The following is an 18,664-nucleotide window of genomic DNA, read 5'->3' as shown; positions in this document are numbered from 1 at the left end:
CCCCCCCCCCCAGGATTGACGCCCATGCTATTATGTAACATAATGCTAAATGTTGCTGTTCTTTTATTTCCACATATGTAAATGTTGAATATAGGATAAAAATGAATATTAACTACTGTTTTGTACAATGAAATTTGCCAATAAACTGAAAGAAAATTAATTTCATATTCGACTAACTTTCCCTCATTAAGCTATTTTTCAGCGGCATTTGAGAGTTTGAAGAAAAACAAAATATGAACCTATACGGTATTCTGACAAGAGAGTTGCAACTGTCATGGGCGTGGCTCTTGATGTTGTGACATATATGAACTTTCCAAAATTGCGTACATGATACAACCCCTATTCAGTTATTGGTCAATATAACTTAGGCACGACATGGCCCTTGTAAATGGGCCATTTCGTTCTGTCTTTTGTATTTTATTTGGTTTTGTATATATCTGTATTAGCCTATGTTTTTCTCTTTTCTTGGTGAACATGAACAAAATTGTATGTACTATATATTGTTTTGTGAATTTCGTGTGATTAACCTAAATATGAAATGAAAACCACCCTATCTGGGTTTATGGTTAAATTCATTGGTATAATCATTGGATAATCCAAACGTGAACAAACACTGTCAGAGGCTATGACGTCATAATGACTCATACACCAGATTTATACAAGTGCATCTTCACGGCTCAGACTAAATAAACCTATACATAGGAACAGCTGCAGAGCCAGTCGTTTGTTCTATATCCCATTTTTATCGATCGAGAGCAACCAATTCGTCGTGTTAATGTACAAAACCTCAACCAAATCACAGTAATTCACATCTGCCTCCATAGCTCAGTGGTTAGAGCACTGGTCTTGTAAACCAGGGGTCGTGAGTTCAAATCTCACTGGAGGCTGCTGGTTGAGTCCAATTTCGGCATCACCTATTTTGCTAATTCTCCTCATTATTTTAATATTATTTTTACATACATACATATCAGACACTTCTATAGCGCTGCTACATCGAGATCGTAGCGCTTTACAACTTAGCCTTGGTCATTGGTAACTTGTCACACCTACACACCAAAGTGTGCGCAATTCAATCAATCTCTCCTGGGGCACCACAGTGTACCACAACCTAGTGTTCCCGGGGGACTTGCATATAGGGTGTAGCCAAAAACCGGCGCACGCAACTATATTTACAAGTTACCTCGCAAGTCCCCATTTATACACCTGGGTGAAGAGAGGCAATGGAGATAAAGTGCCTTGCCCAAGGACACAACGAAATGATCTGGCCAGGGCTCGAACCTATCCTTAGATCACCAGTCCACTGCCTTAACCACTTGACCACAATGCCCCCATTTTTAGGCATCAACTTGGACTATCAGCGCAAATCCTGGGAATTTTTTGTTTACATTTTTTTTTCGTCCGGCTCGCTCTCTAATTGAAGCACTTAACGATTGCATCGTTAAGATCAAAATATTTTCAAGATCAAAATATTTTCACAGTGACAGCTGCTGACACATGCACTATTGTGGCTCAATGATCTGAAATTGGTAGGAATGCAAATAACACATCTTTCAGTGAAGAATAAAAAGCAATCTTCTACTACCAATAGCGCCTCCATAGCTCAGTGGTTAGAGCACTGGTCTTGTAAACCAGGGGTCGTGAGTTCAAATCTCACTGGAGGCTGCTGGTTGAGCCCAAGTTCGGCATCACGTATTTGCCTAATTCTCCTCATCATTTTAGTATTATTTTTAGGCATAAATCTGGGCTATCAACGAAAAACCTGGATAATTTTTCTTATATTTGTTTTCGTCAGATTCCCTAATTGAAGCACTTAATTAATGCATCGTTAAGATCAAAATATTTTCAAGATCAAACTATTTTCACAGTGACAGCTGCTGACACTTGCACTATTGTGGCTCAACGATCTTAAATTGGTAGGAATGCAAATCACACATCTTCCAGTGAAGAATAAAAAGCAATCTTGTACTACAAATAGCGCCTCCATAGCTCAGTGGTTAGAGCACTGGTCTTGTAAACCAGGGGTCGTGAGTTCAAATCTCACTGGAGGCTGCTGGTTGAGCCCAAGTTCGGCATAACCTTTTTTTTCTAATCCCCCCCTATCATTTTAGTATTATTTTTAGGCATAAATCTGGGCTATCAACGAAAAACCTGGATAATTTTTCTTATTTTTGTTTTCGTCAGATTCCCTAATTGAAGCACTTAATTAATGCATCTTTAAGATCAAAATATTTTCACACTTATGTGGCTCAATGATTTGAAATTAGTAGGAATGCAAATAACAATATCTTCCAGTGAAGAATAAAAAGCAATCTTCTACTACCAATAGCGCCTCCATAGCTCAGTGGTTAGAGCACTGGTCTTGTAAACCAGGGGTCGTGAGTTCAAATCTCACTGGAGGCTGCTGGTTGAGCCCAAGTTCGGCATCACCTATTTTGCTAATTCTCCTCATCATTTTAGTATTATTTTAGGCATCAACCTGGACTATTAGCGAAAAAACGTTGATAAGTTTTGTTTATATTTTGTATTCGTCCGGCTCGCTCTCTAATTGAAACACTTAATGCATCGTTAAGATCAAAATATTTTCAAGATCAGAATATTTTCACAGTGACAGCTGCTGACACATGCACTATTGTGGCTCAACGATCTGAAATTGGTAGGAATGCAAATAACACATCTTTCAGTGAAGAATAAAAAGCAATCTTCTACTACCAATAGCGCCTCCATAGCTCAGTGGTTAGAGCACTGGTCTTGTAAACCAGGGGTCGTGAGTTCAAATCTCACTGGAGGCTGCTGGTTGAGCCCAAGTTCGGCATCACGTATTTGCCTAATTCTCCTCATCATTTTAGTATTATTTTTAGGCATAAATCTGGGCTATCAACGAAAAACCTGGATAATTTTTCTTATATTTGTTTTCGTCAGATTCCCTAATTGAAGCACTTAATTAATGCTTCTTTCAGATCAAACTATTTTCACACTATTGTAGCTCAACGATCTGAAATTAGTAGGAATGCAAATAACACATCTTCCAGTGAAGGATAAAAAGCAATTTTCTACTACCAATAGCGCCTCCATAGCTCAGTGGTTAGAGCACTGGTCTTGTAAACCAGGGGTCGTGAGTTCAAATCTCACTGGAGGCTGCTGGTTGAGCCCAAGTTCGGCATCGCCTATTTTGCTAATTCTCCTCATCATTTGAGTATTAATTATATTTCAGCGCTTTTTACATCAACAGCAAATTTTCACCATCAGCAACTTTGCTACTCGTGGTAACGTTCTATTTGTGTGCATGTTTTCCGTATTTATTTGCATTATTTCAATGTTGTATATATATATACATTGTATAATTTTGCATATTTATAATTGTTTTTGTAGAACGCAATAAACTGAGGAAAAAATTATCCCTTCATTTAGCAAGTAAAGCACGGAAGATTGTCTCACTGAATCATGACTTTGGTGGTTCAGGTTTAGACTGTGTTAAGCATAAAACGAACGCCCCTCCAAAAAACACTTCGTACTGGTTATCCACATGTTTGGTCGAATATAAGTCATAACAGTTCGGAGATGTCACCGTCGTACTGTCCGGGTGTAAAGTCGTTCGAAGTCTGTTCATGTTTGATCCGTTCAGTAGCGTAACTCATATGGGCTCAGACCGTGCTGAGCCGGGGCCACCGACCCGAAGGCCCCCCCCCCGCTATACTGATGCATTACTGAAATTATTGAAAGTCAAAATCCTAAGACATGATATCTCAAAATAACCGATGCGTAAATGCAACTTGAAACACCCGGGAAGTGTAGTGAGTATTTTTTGGCAAAAAAACACATTCGTGGTACGCTCCGCGCTAACTTATGGTGGCGCTCCGCTAAGATAGTACCAAGTAGTGTGTTATACCTATATGACCTACTGCCCCCCCCCTTCCCCCTCGTCAACATTTCTGCGGACGCGCTTGCTTAAGCCCGTTTGGGCCGGGAGCCGGGGGCCCAGGCTCATTGTTACCCCACTGGATCCGTTGTTTAAAAAATACAAGAAGAAGAACAAGATATAATAATAATTGTAAGGTCTTATCCGAGCGAAAATGCATGCCAATGAACAAAAGAGTGCATTTCCCATGGGTCTTCGTACCAAATATCCTTCACAAACAACCATTATATCCTATGGATATAAGAGCGAGGATGTGGATTTTTGGGTGGATAGAAAGACCGGTTTAGGATGTTAATATACATACATGTATATGGCAAGCTAAATGTCCAATAATATATATTCCAGGTTAACGACTGATTTACCTGGAATATCGCTAATCCAGGTTTACCACTCATGCAATAATCCAGCGAAAAAACTGGATAAACGGTCAATAACTTGGCTTATCGTTTCGAAAATCCAAGATTATCGGCAAAAAACATGCATTATCGGCCAAAAAACTTGGATTATCAGTTGATTTATACGAAGACCGTGGAACCGTGAATGGCTGATTTCTTTGCATCGATCGTCTCTGACTTTCCCAAGATGTACCGTACGTCATTATCACTAAATCCCTATATATATACTGTGTGTGACAAATCTTGTCTCGGCCCCATTTCACAATACACAAGGAATAGTACATGAAAGATAGGTAATACTAAAATGATGAGGAGAATTAGCAAAATAGGTGATGCCGAACTTGGGCTCAACCAGCAGCCTCCAGTGAGATTTGAACTCACGACCCCTGGTTTACAAGACCAGTGCTCTAACCACTGAGCTATGGAGGCGCTATTGGTAGCAGAAGATTGCTTTTTATTCTTCACTGGAAGATGTGTTATTTGCATCCCTACCAATTTCAGATCGTTGAGCCACAATAGTGCATGTGTCAGCAACTGTCACTGTGAAAATATTTTGATCTTAACGATGCATTAATTAAATGCTTCAATTAGAGAGCGAGCCGGACGAAAACAAATATAAAAACAAATTATCCAGGTTTTGTGCTGATAGTCCTGGTTTTAGGCTGAAAATCCAAGATTTTCCATTGATAATCAAGGTTAATCGACAACAAACCCGATATTTCGAGCTATAATCAAGGTTTATCGTTGATAAGTCTGGATTTTCAGTTGAAAAAGCTGGATTATTGAGTGATGAACCTGGATTAGAGGTATTCCAGGTCTATCGGTCGTTAACCTGGGAATATCTAATTATTGGACATTTAGCTTGTCATACATGTATGTATATTTTACTTCCTTAACTGGTTTTCTATTCACCCAATTATCCACACCCTCGCTCGCAAATATTCATAGCAATAATTCTAGAGTTGTTTGTTAAGGATAAACTATATAAAGAAGACCCATGGGAAATGCATTCTTTTGTTCGTTGACATGCATTTTCGCTCGAATAAGACCTTAAAATTATTATTATATCTTGTTCTTCTTCTTGTTTTTTTTTTAAATCACGGATCAAACATGACCAGACTTCGGACAACTTTACACCCGGGCAGTACGACGGTGACATCTCTGAACTGTTACGACTTATATTCGACCGAAGATGTGGATAACCAGTACGAAGTGTTTTGTTGAGGGGCGGGGGAGGGGGGGTAGAAAGGACCTTGTAGTCCGATAGTCAGCAGAAATGGAATCATCATTAAACATGTAAGGAAGCAAGGGTTGGCCAAATTGGGCGTTCGTTTTATGCTTAAAATAGTCTCAACCTAAACCACCAGAGTCATGCTTCAGTGGGACAATCTTCCTTGCTTTACTTGCTAAATGAAGGAATATTTTCCTTTCAGTTTATTGCATTGTACAGCACAGTTATAAATATACAAAATTATACAATGTATATATACAACATTGACATAGTGGAAATACATAGTAAACATGCACACAAATAGAACGTTACCACATGTAGAATGCATGGTTGCTGATGGTGAAAAAAAAGCGCCGAAAGACAAGGAATACTAAAATGATGAGGAGAATTATGCCGAACTTTGGCTCAACCAGCAGCCTCCAGTGAGATTTGAACTCACGACCCCTGGTTTACAAGAACAGTGCTCTAACCACTGAGCTATGGAGGCGCTATTGGTATGAAGATTGCTTTTTATTCTTCACTGGAAGATCAGCTGTCACTGTGATCTTAACGATGCATTAATTCATCTTCAGGTTATAAACTAACAATGAACGAGTAATGGTAGCATATGGCTAATAGCAATAGCACAAGGTGAAATTATAGTAGATTTAATTTAACAGTGTGAACAAGGGGCTGTGAAGCTGTTTGTTAAGATTAAGCCTCTCTCAGTTAACGTGGAGACTTTCTTTGATCCTGAGCTGGAGCTTAGTGTTAACTGAGTCAATAATTTTAATAAAGAGTTGTGATCGCATTGCTTCTTCAAATTGTGTGATTTACCTAAGTGTTTGTAAATAGGTGATTTCTTGTCAGTTTTAAGATGCTCATAAATCCGTATAGCGAGGTTGTATATTGGTTACCCCCTATATAGCAAGCACTACAGCTTGTGCAAATGAATTCATAGACCACACGAGAGCTAAGGCTTAAATAAATGGAATCTTTGACAGCAAACATACTACGGCTTTTAAAAGAAGTAAACACTAACTTAACATCAATGTCTATGCAATACGGTAGTATTGCACAGAAATTGATGTTAAGCCTTTAAATAGGTCACCCCTGTCTCCTTGATCTCATTCAGAACCGTATAGTTACAGTGCGCCACCATCACTTTCTAAAGTTTCGCGTCTCAGCACTACGATTGGTGGGGTCAGTATAAGAGACTGGTACATGGTTAACTTGACGGTTTGTATGTACGTATGTATGCATTTTAGATCCTCCTGCAGGCAGGAACTCGCGAAGAAGCCATCATTGGCTTATCAAAGACGCAAGATGACCGAAGTCAGTCTCTTAGATTCATATTTTAACGTCCATGATTATATGTATTGTCAATTGTCAACAACTCTGTAACTGGACGACATACATTAATCTTGGAGTGACTCAAACTCGGGACCTTATGATTGAAAGGCACCGGCGTTAACCACTGAGCTAACACTCCCTTTGACCAAAGCCCTTTGACCAAAGCCCAATTGATTCCAATAACTTACCTAGGGAAACTCATTTTGTAACATAATTATTTGGCCAATGTAATAAATGGGTCACTGTGGGTGATCTGCTAGGTAATCATACACTTATTTCAAAGAAGATTTCCCTTCCAATCTATAACGTTTTTTTTTAATGCAATGCAACTTATGTACTCTGCAAAGTAAACGCTTCAAAAAAAGAAGCTTTGCTTAAGTAACTTATCTTATTCTGTGCAAAAGAAATGCTTATAACAAACGAAATCAGGGACATTTTCTTCTCAACCCATGCATTGTAACCAGTGGCGGTACTATACCGGTGCGAACTCCCGGGTCCTGACCCCTTGGGCCACTGCGACAAGGACCGAAAAATACGATTACCAATCGGCCGAAGACAAGTTTTAAAATCAGAAGATTTTTTAAACACTGTGCAGTACAGCATGAAAGTACTCCCCCAATACTCAAAATTGGGAATTCATTCGAAATTCATTCTCTGTCCTCAACAGAGAAAGACTGAGAGTGTCATATCTTGTTGTGCCAAATGTTGAACCAAAATCTCAGCCTAGCCAAAACCATGCTTTGGCTTCGTGAATTGTGGACTTTCCTTTGGGGCCCATTTCTACTGCTATACACCGGGACCAGGTTACTCTTGGCAACGCCGCTGGTGACCACGATGTTAACACTTATCGTTCTGTTGCCAGAAACGTTGTTAATCGTTAGAACCAATTTTGAGAATCATCCATAACCATTAACTATCAGATCTTTCAATCGCAAATAATATGTAAAGCTATGTATAGACAACCAGATTCAAGGACTGTATGAACGCGTAATGCACGAAAATGTTAAAACATATCGTGAATAACATTGCTTGGTGTCACTGAACTGTAAAAACAACCACTTAAAAGAAACACTTCGTAAAAGGCGGTGAAGTTGAAGGTTCGATGAAATACTCTCATTCCATAACGATGATGGATTTATTCCTATTGTGATTTAATATAAATGTCAATGGAATAGTAAAACATTGAGTCCCACATGTTGAGTCATTCTGAGTCAACACCATACCGTCATCACCGTGTACCTCACCCGGCAACCAATCCATGAATTGAACAAACACATGCAACACTGAGCCCTCTATCACATCAACATCACCACAATTAAAGAAATGTACACGTTCATCCTGCCAGAGAAAAGTACCTAAAAGTCCTATACTACACTGGTGTGGCATTTTCTCTCCCTATGTTAATACAGATATTGTCATCAATTGGTAGGATTGGAATATTAGAGAGCTTTGTAGAAATACAGCTATCAGTGATCGTATCGAGGGTTTAGGGTATGGAAAATGACGAATTTAAGCGTGTGAATCAACGGAGTGATGAAATTGTGTTTGGCCCGATCAAGGGTTTACATATCCTAAATACGTTTTTGACATGTTTACAAGGTGTAGAAATGATTGGGATTGCTAGGGGCCGGTGGGGCGCCACACTCTGGCGCAGAAGCCATGCTTGACCTTTTAATGGGTCAAATATATATATATATATAATCACCATATATTATCACCATATATATAATACACCATGTAATTTATGGTACTTTGCACAAGAAAGAATTCTTTTGACTTTTGACTTTCTTACTATATAACCTGTAATGATACGTAGCACATCTTATAGTTTATCGTACCATCTACACTGACTGCAAATATTACTTCACACATATGGTGAACATTAAACAAATCAGGAAATTGACCACATTTATGAACTTCTTACATAAATAAAGTTTCTCGAAGTCCAAAGCACGTTAGTGATCTTATCTAGGATACATATCAGGCATTAGCTTTCAAACACATGGCTGTTCTAACGACATCCGTTGCTTCCGCCTTCTATCACCAGTTTCAAAGGATTCGTCACAACATATATATATATCGTATGAGTACTAGTATAGGCCTTTAGTGTTTATTTAGCTGAAGTATATAGGTGTAACCGACCACACCGGTACCGTGTATCCCTGCGTTCGGCTTTACGTGGGATTTTGAAAGGACTTCGTATAAGCTAAAGTATGCGAGTGTATTGTAAGCAGTCAAATGGATAGCATGCCTGACAACCCAATCTGAAAAGTAGCACAACAGTCGAGGTTTGTTTCCAGTCCAAATATAGGGCAAATCTCGTAGGACAGAATATTTCAGACTATACACTCTTAGGACAGAGACATGCGCTGTGGTTATTTTCCTATTGCATAAATCCCTAAGTCTGAGGATTATTACAGCACTGGACGTTGTAAAACGATTTATAGCGGTTAAAGAAGCTAAATCGGAGAGAAACACGTAAATGAGCCCTCGAATTTAGCTCGTTGTTAGCTGGACTAACTTTGATTGGAACTTCATTTACATACAGCAAACTCGATTTGAAAGAAAGAACGATTTCTTTGATATTCTCGAGGGAACGCTTATGCAAGGTAATTGGCCTATAGTTCTGTTTACTTCATTCAATTATGCAAAAACAATCATATACAGTAGCCTACAGGTTAAAGAAATATTTAGATGAAATTTGAAATATCATGCATTAATAATTCGAAGACAAAGCAAAACCATGTCGTTCGTCTATTCAATGTTAACCGAACAAATATCGTTCTTCTGGTGCTTAATATTGATTTTATTTTATTTTTTTACGGACTTAATTATTTTTCTCGCGAACTTGAAGTAAAAGAATAATATGATTATTTTACGTCTTAGTATAGAAACAGGTATATATAGGATTAAAACCTTTTTAATTTGGAATTCTGTAAATGATATTTATTGCAAAAATATTGTAGGTAATTTTATAAAAACATATTATTTGTTTTAATATTTGGTAACGTTTACAACACTAAAGTAGTAGGCCTATACTCGAAATTGAAAGAACAGCCTTGTGATATTTTTTATTGCCTAAGCAAGCCTCTTTTATTTTTAACAGTTGCGTGTATCGGTGTCAGTCTATGCATACAGTCACGTATTTCGAATTGGAGGGGCACCTACAATTTCTAGAGGGGCACCTACAATTTAAGAAGTGGCAAGTCTGCACTGGAGGGGGAGGTGGAGAGGGGGAGGCACCGGGATGAAGGTTGTACAGGCATAAAGATTTAACGTTATATCTTGCTCATGATTAGACATATATACATTTGTTTAAGGTTTGCATCCTGAGATGCTTTCCAGGACTTTCCTAACCTATCAAACCTTCCGTGAAACATCGGAAGGAGTTAAATTTAGCAACAATATGTCTCAAACAAGGAGAACTGGTTGGGTGGCGGGGTGAGGGATCCGGGGGGGGGGGCAGGTTGTACATCCCCTAAGATCGTTAGGTTTATATTTTGTTGATGATTTGGCATAATTATATGTAAAGTGTATAAAGTCGGCAATTTTATAGCTTATCCGAAAACTTATAAAAAGCCTTCCAGAAATTCTTCCCAGGAGTTTTTCCACCTCTAGCATCATTCTGTAACTTTTTAAGTCTCAGAATGAGTCACGTTTTTATAATTCCCAAGTACAGTTTGTGGCGATAGATGATGCCTATTAATATGACGCATGTTTCAAGTGCATGCTTTTGTTTATTTTTCTTTAGATTTAATGTTACGAAAACGACCATTTAACAGGCGGGAAAAAGTGTTTGCATGTGTGGGGTGTGTGTTGGGGGGGGGGGGTGGAGCGGATGAAGGAGAAAAAGTCATCCCCAGTTTGGGAAGGTCATTTCCATTTGATGTTATCCATAAGAAAGTTTAAATCGATGTTCGCTACAATTAAGGCTCAAGAAATAAGAATAATCTTACTCGTTACGTTGGTTTCAAAAGAGGTCTGCTGGGTGGGATGGGGTGGGGGGGGGGGGGCTTTCCGTAATTCCTTTAAAGATCATGTAGCTGTTAATTAGAGGACATCAATATATCACATTTTTGTCATTGTTGACGTAATTTATTCTTTTTTGGGATATGTTTAATTTGACACCAAATCTGTCACATATTACACTGTGTATAGTCCCATTGTTCGAGATGTATTGTACATCTAAGGCTACGGCGTACAACCTCCGCAAAATTGGAAGGATTTAAGAACGCGAATACCCTTATACAGCGGCAGTATGGTAAAGATTACACCCACCTCCACCCCCAACTTCCCTTCCGAAAAAATTCTTCGCCATAAGGTACCGATCCTCGCGTGAATGCGTTAGTCCATCTATAAAATACCATAACGTCAGTGAAAATGTGCCTGTCATTGCTTGAAAATAAAACCTATAACATTGTTTTAACCATATGTTAGAGTAAACCCATAGTTCAGTATACTTTAGTAATATTAGTGCCGAATCACTTTACAACTTATATATACATAATTCTTGTGATCGCGTCTCCGAAAACTTAACCTGATATAGTCTCCCCCATTGGTGTAAATATTTTGATGTATATATCGGTGTCGATGGCAACAAGACATTCGTATTATACAGTAGGCCTATCACACAAAGAAGACACACCAGATTAGTGACGTGCGCGAAGAACGTATTATTATCATCTGCCTATATATATATATATAGGTGTGATTTTAAACAAAGTCAAACAAGCTTCTTGTAAACTAACAACAAAACTGCAAAGAAAGCAAGTAAAAACTGACAAAAACGCAAAGACAAGCAAGAAACAAAGTATACAGTAAAAGTAACCTAAGTAACAAAACAATTAATAGAATATGCCGGAAGCAACACAAATCCCCTTTTCAAAACTCTTTCATTTCCACAGCTATTGGGACACACCTGAAAGGGAATTTTTTTCTTATGTAAAAATGACCTTCTTTATCAATGATATTTAGCCATTTTCTATTTCTGTATAACTTGTTTCACTTGGTGTTGTGCATACTTGAAAAGTGGTCTTCTGTAGAGAAAACCTACAAACGTTCGACGACGTAACCTTTGATCACTTCGTGAAGCAGGGTCACAACAAACCTTGTACTTAACTAGACAGGTTTAAGTAGTTATGGGCTTTTATTTTCGACAAGTATTTTATGGTTTAACAACCACCCCTCTCTTCCAATTAAAGTCAATCGTCCAATAAGCCCTCGTAGATCATGGAAGTTAGTCAACCTCCCCCCCCCCACCCCCTCCCTGTACTAAATTCTTCTTATACGCCGCCTCATCTTGAAGAATTGCATGAACCAAGATGTCCGTTTCTTTTGCGATATTCTTCGTTCTGAGGATAGAGTGCTGACAGCAATATAGTATTTATAACAGGTTAGACATATTATACCAGTGACTGGCTGAATTTAATGCTCTCGACTGTAACCACTCATATTTTGATAGCTGGTGTTATCGTAACACAGCCGTAAATATTGGCTGGTTTTTTATTTTTATTATTATTTTTTTCTTGTATCGATCTTTACTGTTTTGAAAGGAAGTATTGCGCAATATATCAGGATTAGACTGATAGACCGAACTTCCTAGTTCTTTGTGGAGATTTTCTTGCTCCACCGAATATGTTGAATTGTGGTGATTTAAAGTACGAATAGGGGTCGTTTTTATATTTCGTGAATAATTATATTATGTTGAAAATCTCTTGTTCGTTGCTCTGTTGTGGTTAATAAATACTTACAATCCATACAATATTTCAAAAAACCAAGACAGACAGAGAAATATATTAAAACGAAAAAGATTATTTGTATATTGCATTGACCGGTTTGCACTGTAAGTTTATTTTTATATTGTGGTTACGTTATTGATTACAATAGATACATTACACGACGGATGCTGACGTCATGGCTATATATAATTTCCATGTATGAAGTAAGGGAGTAAAAATGGAAATGATTACACTGGAAAAAAGAATAATGATCAATGTGTGAATGGTGGGGGAGGGGAAGGGGAGGGGGACAAGCCTGATCGAGCTATGCGAAGGTTATAATCACGATCAAATAGATACCGGTAAAGGAGCCTGGAGGGTATATATATTGCGCATAGGTGGGACGGGATGGAGTGGAGTGGGACGTAGGTGGGTTTGGGGAGGGGTGATATGAACTCAGGTGAAGCGAGGTGGGAAAGGGTGGGGTGGGAAACTCTCTTTATCCTTTCACAGTGTCCAGGATCATGAGGAAACAGGGTCATCAAATTATAAAGTTTACTCCGATAGGGCAGAAAGTCACAACTGCATGAGCCCACGCCCCCCCCCCCTCCCAGCCCACCCCACTTCCCCAACGATCTGATGGGAAGGTATACGTAATTATCGATATCAATCACTCTTATATATCTATCTTCACTATCTTACGCACAGCTTGACAATAAATGAAAACAATTATATTTAAGTGCCACCTCTATCCAACATCAGTGCCTTATTGTTTTACAGGGTGTACTACAAATAGAATTGGACGAAATCCTCCAATCTATATATATATATATATATATATATATATTCAATATATATATTCAATATATATATAAGTATATATTCAATATATATATTCAATATATATATTCAATATATATATATTGAATATATATATTGAATATATATATTGAATATATATATTCAATATATATATTCAATATATATATATATATATATATATATATATATATATATATATATATGAATGAACTGATATAGATATGGAATTACTTTTCTTTTGAAGTTTGCATCATTTGAAAAATAAATCTGGGGGTCATATTGATGTATACCAGGATAACGTATAATATGCTCAAAGTATATATTAGCGTTCCCTAAACGGTCCATTACCAACAGATTGTGCGATATTCAACTTGAACTACCGCAGTTTAATCTCACACAGGAAGCAGAGTTTAATGACTTAATCGCCGTGAATATACTTGGATTTTCAAATATTTATATTTATATAGCCAAAATGCTTTGACCTATATTACTCAGATATGAATGACGCTATTATTTATCAGTATCTTTTCTCTTCTTTTTAATTGCAGGGATTATTATCATTTGCTAATTCTCGTCGACGGTGGTACTATATTACTTCCCAAGATGGACGCTCCGGCGCTTCCCGGCTTCATGAGTCAAAACGTCTACATTATAGCCATCACTTGCCTCTGTGCTATTTTGGTCATCTCTCTATTTATTATTATTGTCATCTGTATCAGGCAACGTCGAAAAATCACTCAATTAGAAAAACAAGTCGTCGAGGTCGAAAAAGGTATCGACTTGACAGAAGAGAAACCACCAATGGAAGGAAAGGATGTTATAACTATCAAAGAAACACCAGCTTCACAAGTCTGGGAAAGTGACGAATGTATCTTTTATGATCTAGGGAGTATCTCGAGGGGGGTGTCTCAAGAGGTGTTGGACCGGATAGAGGCAGCGAATGAACCTGCCGTCGAAAATACAGAGGACAAGGCAAAGAGTTCATCGACGGATGAAGGGAAAATAAATGATACCTTAGAAGGGAAGACGACAACTCACTCCATCGAAAAAGATCTCGGTATCGACGACAACGAATCGGTCCAGAGTCTCCAAGATGGCCAAGATGGACCTCTTACTGACCTGACGGATGAAATTTGGGTCGGAGATGCCAAGAAGGACAGCCACGAGAAACTGTCGATAAATGATGCATTAAGTGATATCAGTGAAACAGGAGTCATGGAGGATTCGGGTAATGAAACAATTAGTAACGATGACAATTTGTGTCCAAACGTTGAGGAAATTACGGAGAAGGGACCGGAAAAGGAAAATATGATGGAAACGGAGGAGAAGAGCCTTGATCAAGATGAAAAAGAAGAAGGAAAAAAGATTAAATAGAAAGGATAACAAACTTTTGAAATAAATAGGGGGAAAATGGAGACGTTATAATATAATTTGAAAGATTGAAAAGGTCAGTCTAACTGCATGATTGATAATAATAATCTAGAAATATATAGCGAAGTAAACGGCTTATAGGAAGGTGGAGGGGTGGCGTGAAAGTAAATGATGAAACATTGGACAGTTCAATTTATTTTAACATTTTCGAATATTTTCTGTGCGGCCTTGACTGTAGGATGTAAATTGTGCATTTTTTTCTCAAGACACTGAGATCAAATCAGCAGTTTGATTTGTTTCCAAAAATTGCTGATTTCTCGAAACAATAAAGGCCTTTATTTCTATAAAATGAAAAAACTCACGGCCAAACAATGAGTTTTAAAGTACAAGGCAAGCAAAAACCAAAATTCATTCGTTTCTTTCGTTCTTGTTGTTGGACAATTTTGGTTACGTTAACAAATGACAGTGTATTATTATAGGTAATATTTAAATTCAAACATACACAGGTTCCAAGAATCAAATTCATCGATATAAATTCAAAATTGCAACAAACAAACAAAAAACGAGGTGAACAGCCCTAAATTCTTGGCCAAGTGTAAAATTTTGCAATATCCGAATAACACTGATGTATATTGTGAAAACTGAACATTTTACAAGTAAATCTGATACAAACAGTATAAAAATTGGAAATACGAAGAAATAGCAGGGGGTGGAGTAAATATAGCCCCATTTTGCATCTAAACACCAGTTTGAAATTGAATGGAAACGCCAAAGATTTCACCTTCCTCATAGTAGTAATCTTATTTAATACGATAGAAACTTGTAAGAAGCTTACACATGACCATTGTAAGTGTTTCTAAATCAAGAGAAGAGTGGAAGGCATTTTCTATAAGTTTATATAGTCCTGTTGGTAAACTTCATATATGTATATGTAGCTGTCTATAAGCAACTTGCCCGTTTCATTTTCCGCCTCTTATTGTCATCCCCTCCCCGCTCATCATAAAGTAAGGCAAAGATTAATGTTCTCAATCAGTAAATATCGATTATGCCTATCAAAACCCTGAATGAATTTTACTTTCGGATATTATGTACCGTACATGTAATGTTAGTTGATTTACACACATGCATGTATATGGGAAATAACACGGGATGTCGGATTAAACGTGTTAACTTCCTTCTTCGTGGTGATGCACGTTGCCTGGAATTCTGAGTTGGAGGGGCATTAACATTTAAGGAGGGGCACCAACCATTTAAGGAGGGGCACCAACCACTTAAGGAGGGGCACTAATAATGTAAGCAGTGGCACTAACAATTTAAGGAGGGACACCAACAATTTAAGGAGGGGCTTCGACAATTTAAGGATGGGCACGATATTCGTGTCCTGTATATCTTATAAATGTTTGGTACAAATGATGGTGTCTCAAATGTGAGCCTCTGGCACAATATTCTTCACGGGACCGGGGCACGGCCTCCGCTGTGTGCCCCAGCGTGCCTATGGGCCTGTGTATAGATTACTCTTGTACACACAGGCTAACAACACATCCCGACGTTTCCATCTTATTAAGCCTGCCGAGGGAACAAATTTGCCCTTTTTCAGAAATTTGCTGTCACTGTACACAGGGTATTATTCAGTAAATGTTCCTCTGAAGAGATAGTTGCTCAAATCACGGGTACTTGAAAGAGTTTTAATGTAGATGTTGTAAAAAAAAACGTCTCTATTTTTATGGTCATGACACTTACCATAGTTTTTTTTTATATATTATTTTTTAATGTTTAGCGTTTATATATTATATATATGTTACGAATGACTTATGCAAATCATAGCTTATTACGGCGGCTGTAAATACAGACGATGTAGATATGTATATATTAATATATTCATTATTAAACCCAACAAACAAGGCTGGCTTATAACATCATCACACTGTATGTGTATGTTTATAATAATTTAAGCTGTAACTGAAAAAAAGGCTGTGTGTATACACACTTTATCGATGCAGTGTGTAACAAAATGCAGAATGGATGGATGCAGTGACTTGTCCGTTACCAAAGAGACTTGATGTTTTCTTCGGTCCTCTGTTTAAGCACTCCTTCAGACCCGCACCCAATCAAACTCCAACCCAACATATTTTTTATTAATATGGTTCATTCTCTAAATATTATATGAAAATACTGGTAAAAGTTGACAAGGTCAAAAGTTTAATTGCACTTTCTGGCCTTATTAAGAGGATTTTCCTGGACCATCTGCGCCGATGTTAGAACTTACCTCATTACGTCACTGCATGTATAGATGGAATTTGGAGTCCGGTGTGTTATCAAATGACAGATGGAATTTATTTCACGAATGATAATTGTGAATAATTAGAAATTATAGTCTAATGTTAAGTAACGTATACGATCAAAACATAGTCACGCATCTTTTAGTGGGTTGCCATTTTATAATCGAGAAAAACAGATGTAGTTAGTATATTATTTGATATTTAATTTATATTTGAATAAAGTATCATGTAAAACATTGAACTCAATAACCATAATTTCTTAATGAATTTGGTGTCAGTATTTATTTTTCAAGTTTCATTTCAAACAATGGAGAGTCAGTAATTTTAATATTTTCCAGATTACTGTTGACATGTGTGACGTGTCTGCATGGGCAACAAACTATCTATCGTCGAATCTAATATTATTTAATTAATAGCTCATTAGCTTCCATGAGGTGAATAAAAAACGCCGGGTACGGCGAGGGGGGGGGGGGTACATCCCCCTTAGTTTTTCAAACTTCCTTCAAAGTCACTTACATTTAGAAACGCATGCAATAAAAAATAGAAACTTGTGCTACACAAATGTGGTAAAAGTGATGGAAATAATTGACCCATTTTGTATCTCAACTCGCTTACCCAGACAAAATAATACTCTCGCCCCTCTGCAGGACTGTCATCAACCGGTTACGTTTGTACCCCCTCCCACACACAGAAATTTGCTTTTAACAATGGTCAAAACTTGAAAAACGTTTGTGTGTTGTTATAGCAAATGTTCCCCCCCCCCCCCCCCATTACACACACTTTTCAGCCTCACACAAAGTACTTATAAGCTCAACTTTGTGTTTATAGAACTGCTTCTACAAGCTTACTTTATTTGTCTAAATATGCCTCAGAATGCAACATTTCGACGTTTAAACCTTTGAAATATTTTCTGGGCCGGAGTAACCCCCAGACCCTGATACACAGTACTCAAACAACCCCAGGTGCAACACCTCTCCTTTAAAAATCAATCATTCGCCTGTGGACGGTCTATAAAGGTTGATGCCCAACCTAAATCAGTCGGAAATGGGGGGGGGGGGGAGGGAGGGGGTAGTTGGAGATTTAGATCCCAACCCCCATGTTCATGAATATCGAGTCAAGAACAGGTCAATTAGCTCCAACGCCGTCTAAACAATTATAATTTCTAGGTTGAATGAACTGATCCTGTGAGCGCCAACTGATATCGTGTGACGATAAATATCAATTTCCTAATGTGATTAAGCTCAATTGTTTACCTGTTATTGTTGTCCATGTGATGCCTTGCGTGTACTGCACTCTGTTTTTAATTTCACAATTAAACGTTAATTAGCAAGGAATACCTAACGAAAGACTACACTAACTGTAAGGGTCTTTTTAAGTTCAAATCGTTTTAAAATGATAATTTGCCTCACGATTTGTTAGTCACGCGTATCCATATCTTAATCGATTCAGAAAACTGTGACAAGTTAATAGAGCGATACTAATTTGGATTAGACAAAAACAATCGATTAAGGAAACGTATTGGATTCTGTTTAATGAAGAGAGCAAATTGAGATTAGTTCATCACGAAAATGACGCCATTTTGTGTTCAGGTAAAGTAATTA

The 18,664-nt window shown here is 37.8% G+C and overlaps 1 protein-coding gene and 8 non-coding genes across 9 annotated transcripts; 7 read left to right on the top strand and 2 right to left on the bottom strand.

The window, feature by feature from the left end:
• The first annotated feature begins 814 nt into the window (after positions 1-814).
• On the top strand, positions 815-887 carry Trnat-ugu (transfer RNA threonine (anticodon UGU)). The gene has a single exon. It is a non-coding gene; the product is annotated as a tRNA-Thr (tRNA).
• A 702-nt stretch (positions 888-1,589) lies between these two features.
• Positions 1,590-1,662, top strand: Trnat-ugu (transfer RNA threonine (anticodon UGU)). Its single transcript has one exon. It is a non-coding gene; the product is annotated as a tRNA-Thr (tRNA).
• A 314-nt stretch (positions 1,663-1,976) lies between these two features.
• Positions 1,977-2,049, top strand: Trnat-ugu (transfer RNA threonine (anticodon UGU)). Its single transcript has one exon. It is a non-coding gene; the product is annotated as a tRNA-Thr (tRNA).
• A 278-nt stretch (positions 2,050-2,327) lies between these two features.
• Trnat-ugu (transfer RNA threonine (anticodon UGU)) lies at positions 2,328-2,400 on the top strand. Its single transcript has one exon. It is a non-coding gene; the product is annotated as a tRNA-Thr (tRNA).
• A 316-nt stretch (positions 2,401-2,716) lies between these two features.
• Positions 2,717-2,789, top strand: Trnat-ugu (transfer RNA threonine (anticodon UGU)). The gene has a single exon. It is a non-coding gene; the product is annotated as a tRNA-Thr (tRNA).
• A 275-nt stretch (positions 2,790-3,064) lies between these two features.
• Trnat-ugu (transfer RNA threonine (anticodon UGU)) lies at positions 3,065-3,137 on the top strand. The gene has a single exon. It is a non-coding gene; the product is annotated as a tRNA-Thr (tRNA).
• A 1,530-nt stretch (positions 3,138-4,667) lies between these two features.
• On the bottom strand, positions 4,668-4,740 carry Trnat-ugu (transfer RNA threonine (anticodon UGU)). Its single transcript has one exon. It is a non-coding gene; the product is annotated as a tRNA-Thr (tRNA).
• A 1,216-nt stretch (positions 4,741-5,956) lies between these two features.
• On the bottom strand, positions 5,957-6,029 carry Trnat-ugu (transfer RNA threonine (anticodon UGU)). The gene has a single exon. It is a non-coding gene; the product is annotated as a tRNA-Thr (tRNA).
• Positions 6,030-9,017: 2,988 nt separating this feature from the next.
• Positions 9,018-14,927, top strand: LOC139971636 (uncharacterized). Its single transcript, XM_071978281.1, has 2 exons — positions 9,018-9,483; positions 13,962-14,927. The coding sequence occupies exon 2, from the start codon at positions 14,017-14,019 to the stop codon at positions 14,785-14,787; it is 771 nt and encodes a 256-aa protein (XP_071834382.1). The 5' UTR covers positions 9,018-9,483; positions 13,962-14,016; the 3' UTR covers positions 14,788-14,927.
• Positions 14,928-18,664: the final 3,737 nt, after the last annotated feature.

Source organism: Apostichopus japonicus, chromosome 8 (genome assembly GCF_037975245.1).
Source record: "Apostichopus japonicus isolate 1M-3 chromosome 8, ASM3797524v1, whole genome shotgun sequence".
Lineage (NCBI taxonomy): Eukaryota > Metazoa > Echinodermata > Holothuroidea > Aspidochirotida > Stichopodidae > Apostichopus > Apostichopus japonicus.
Note: the sequence above shows the minus strand (reverse complement) of the source record. Positions and strands in the feature narration are given on the sequence as shown.

Excerpts from the sequence above, each read along its gene's own strand:
- LOC139971636 (XM_071978281.1), top strand. The coding sequence starts at position 14,017 with ATGGACGCTCCGGCGCTTCCCGGCTTCATGAGTCAAAACGTCTACATT.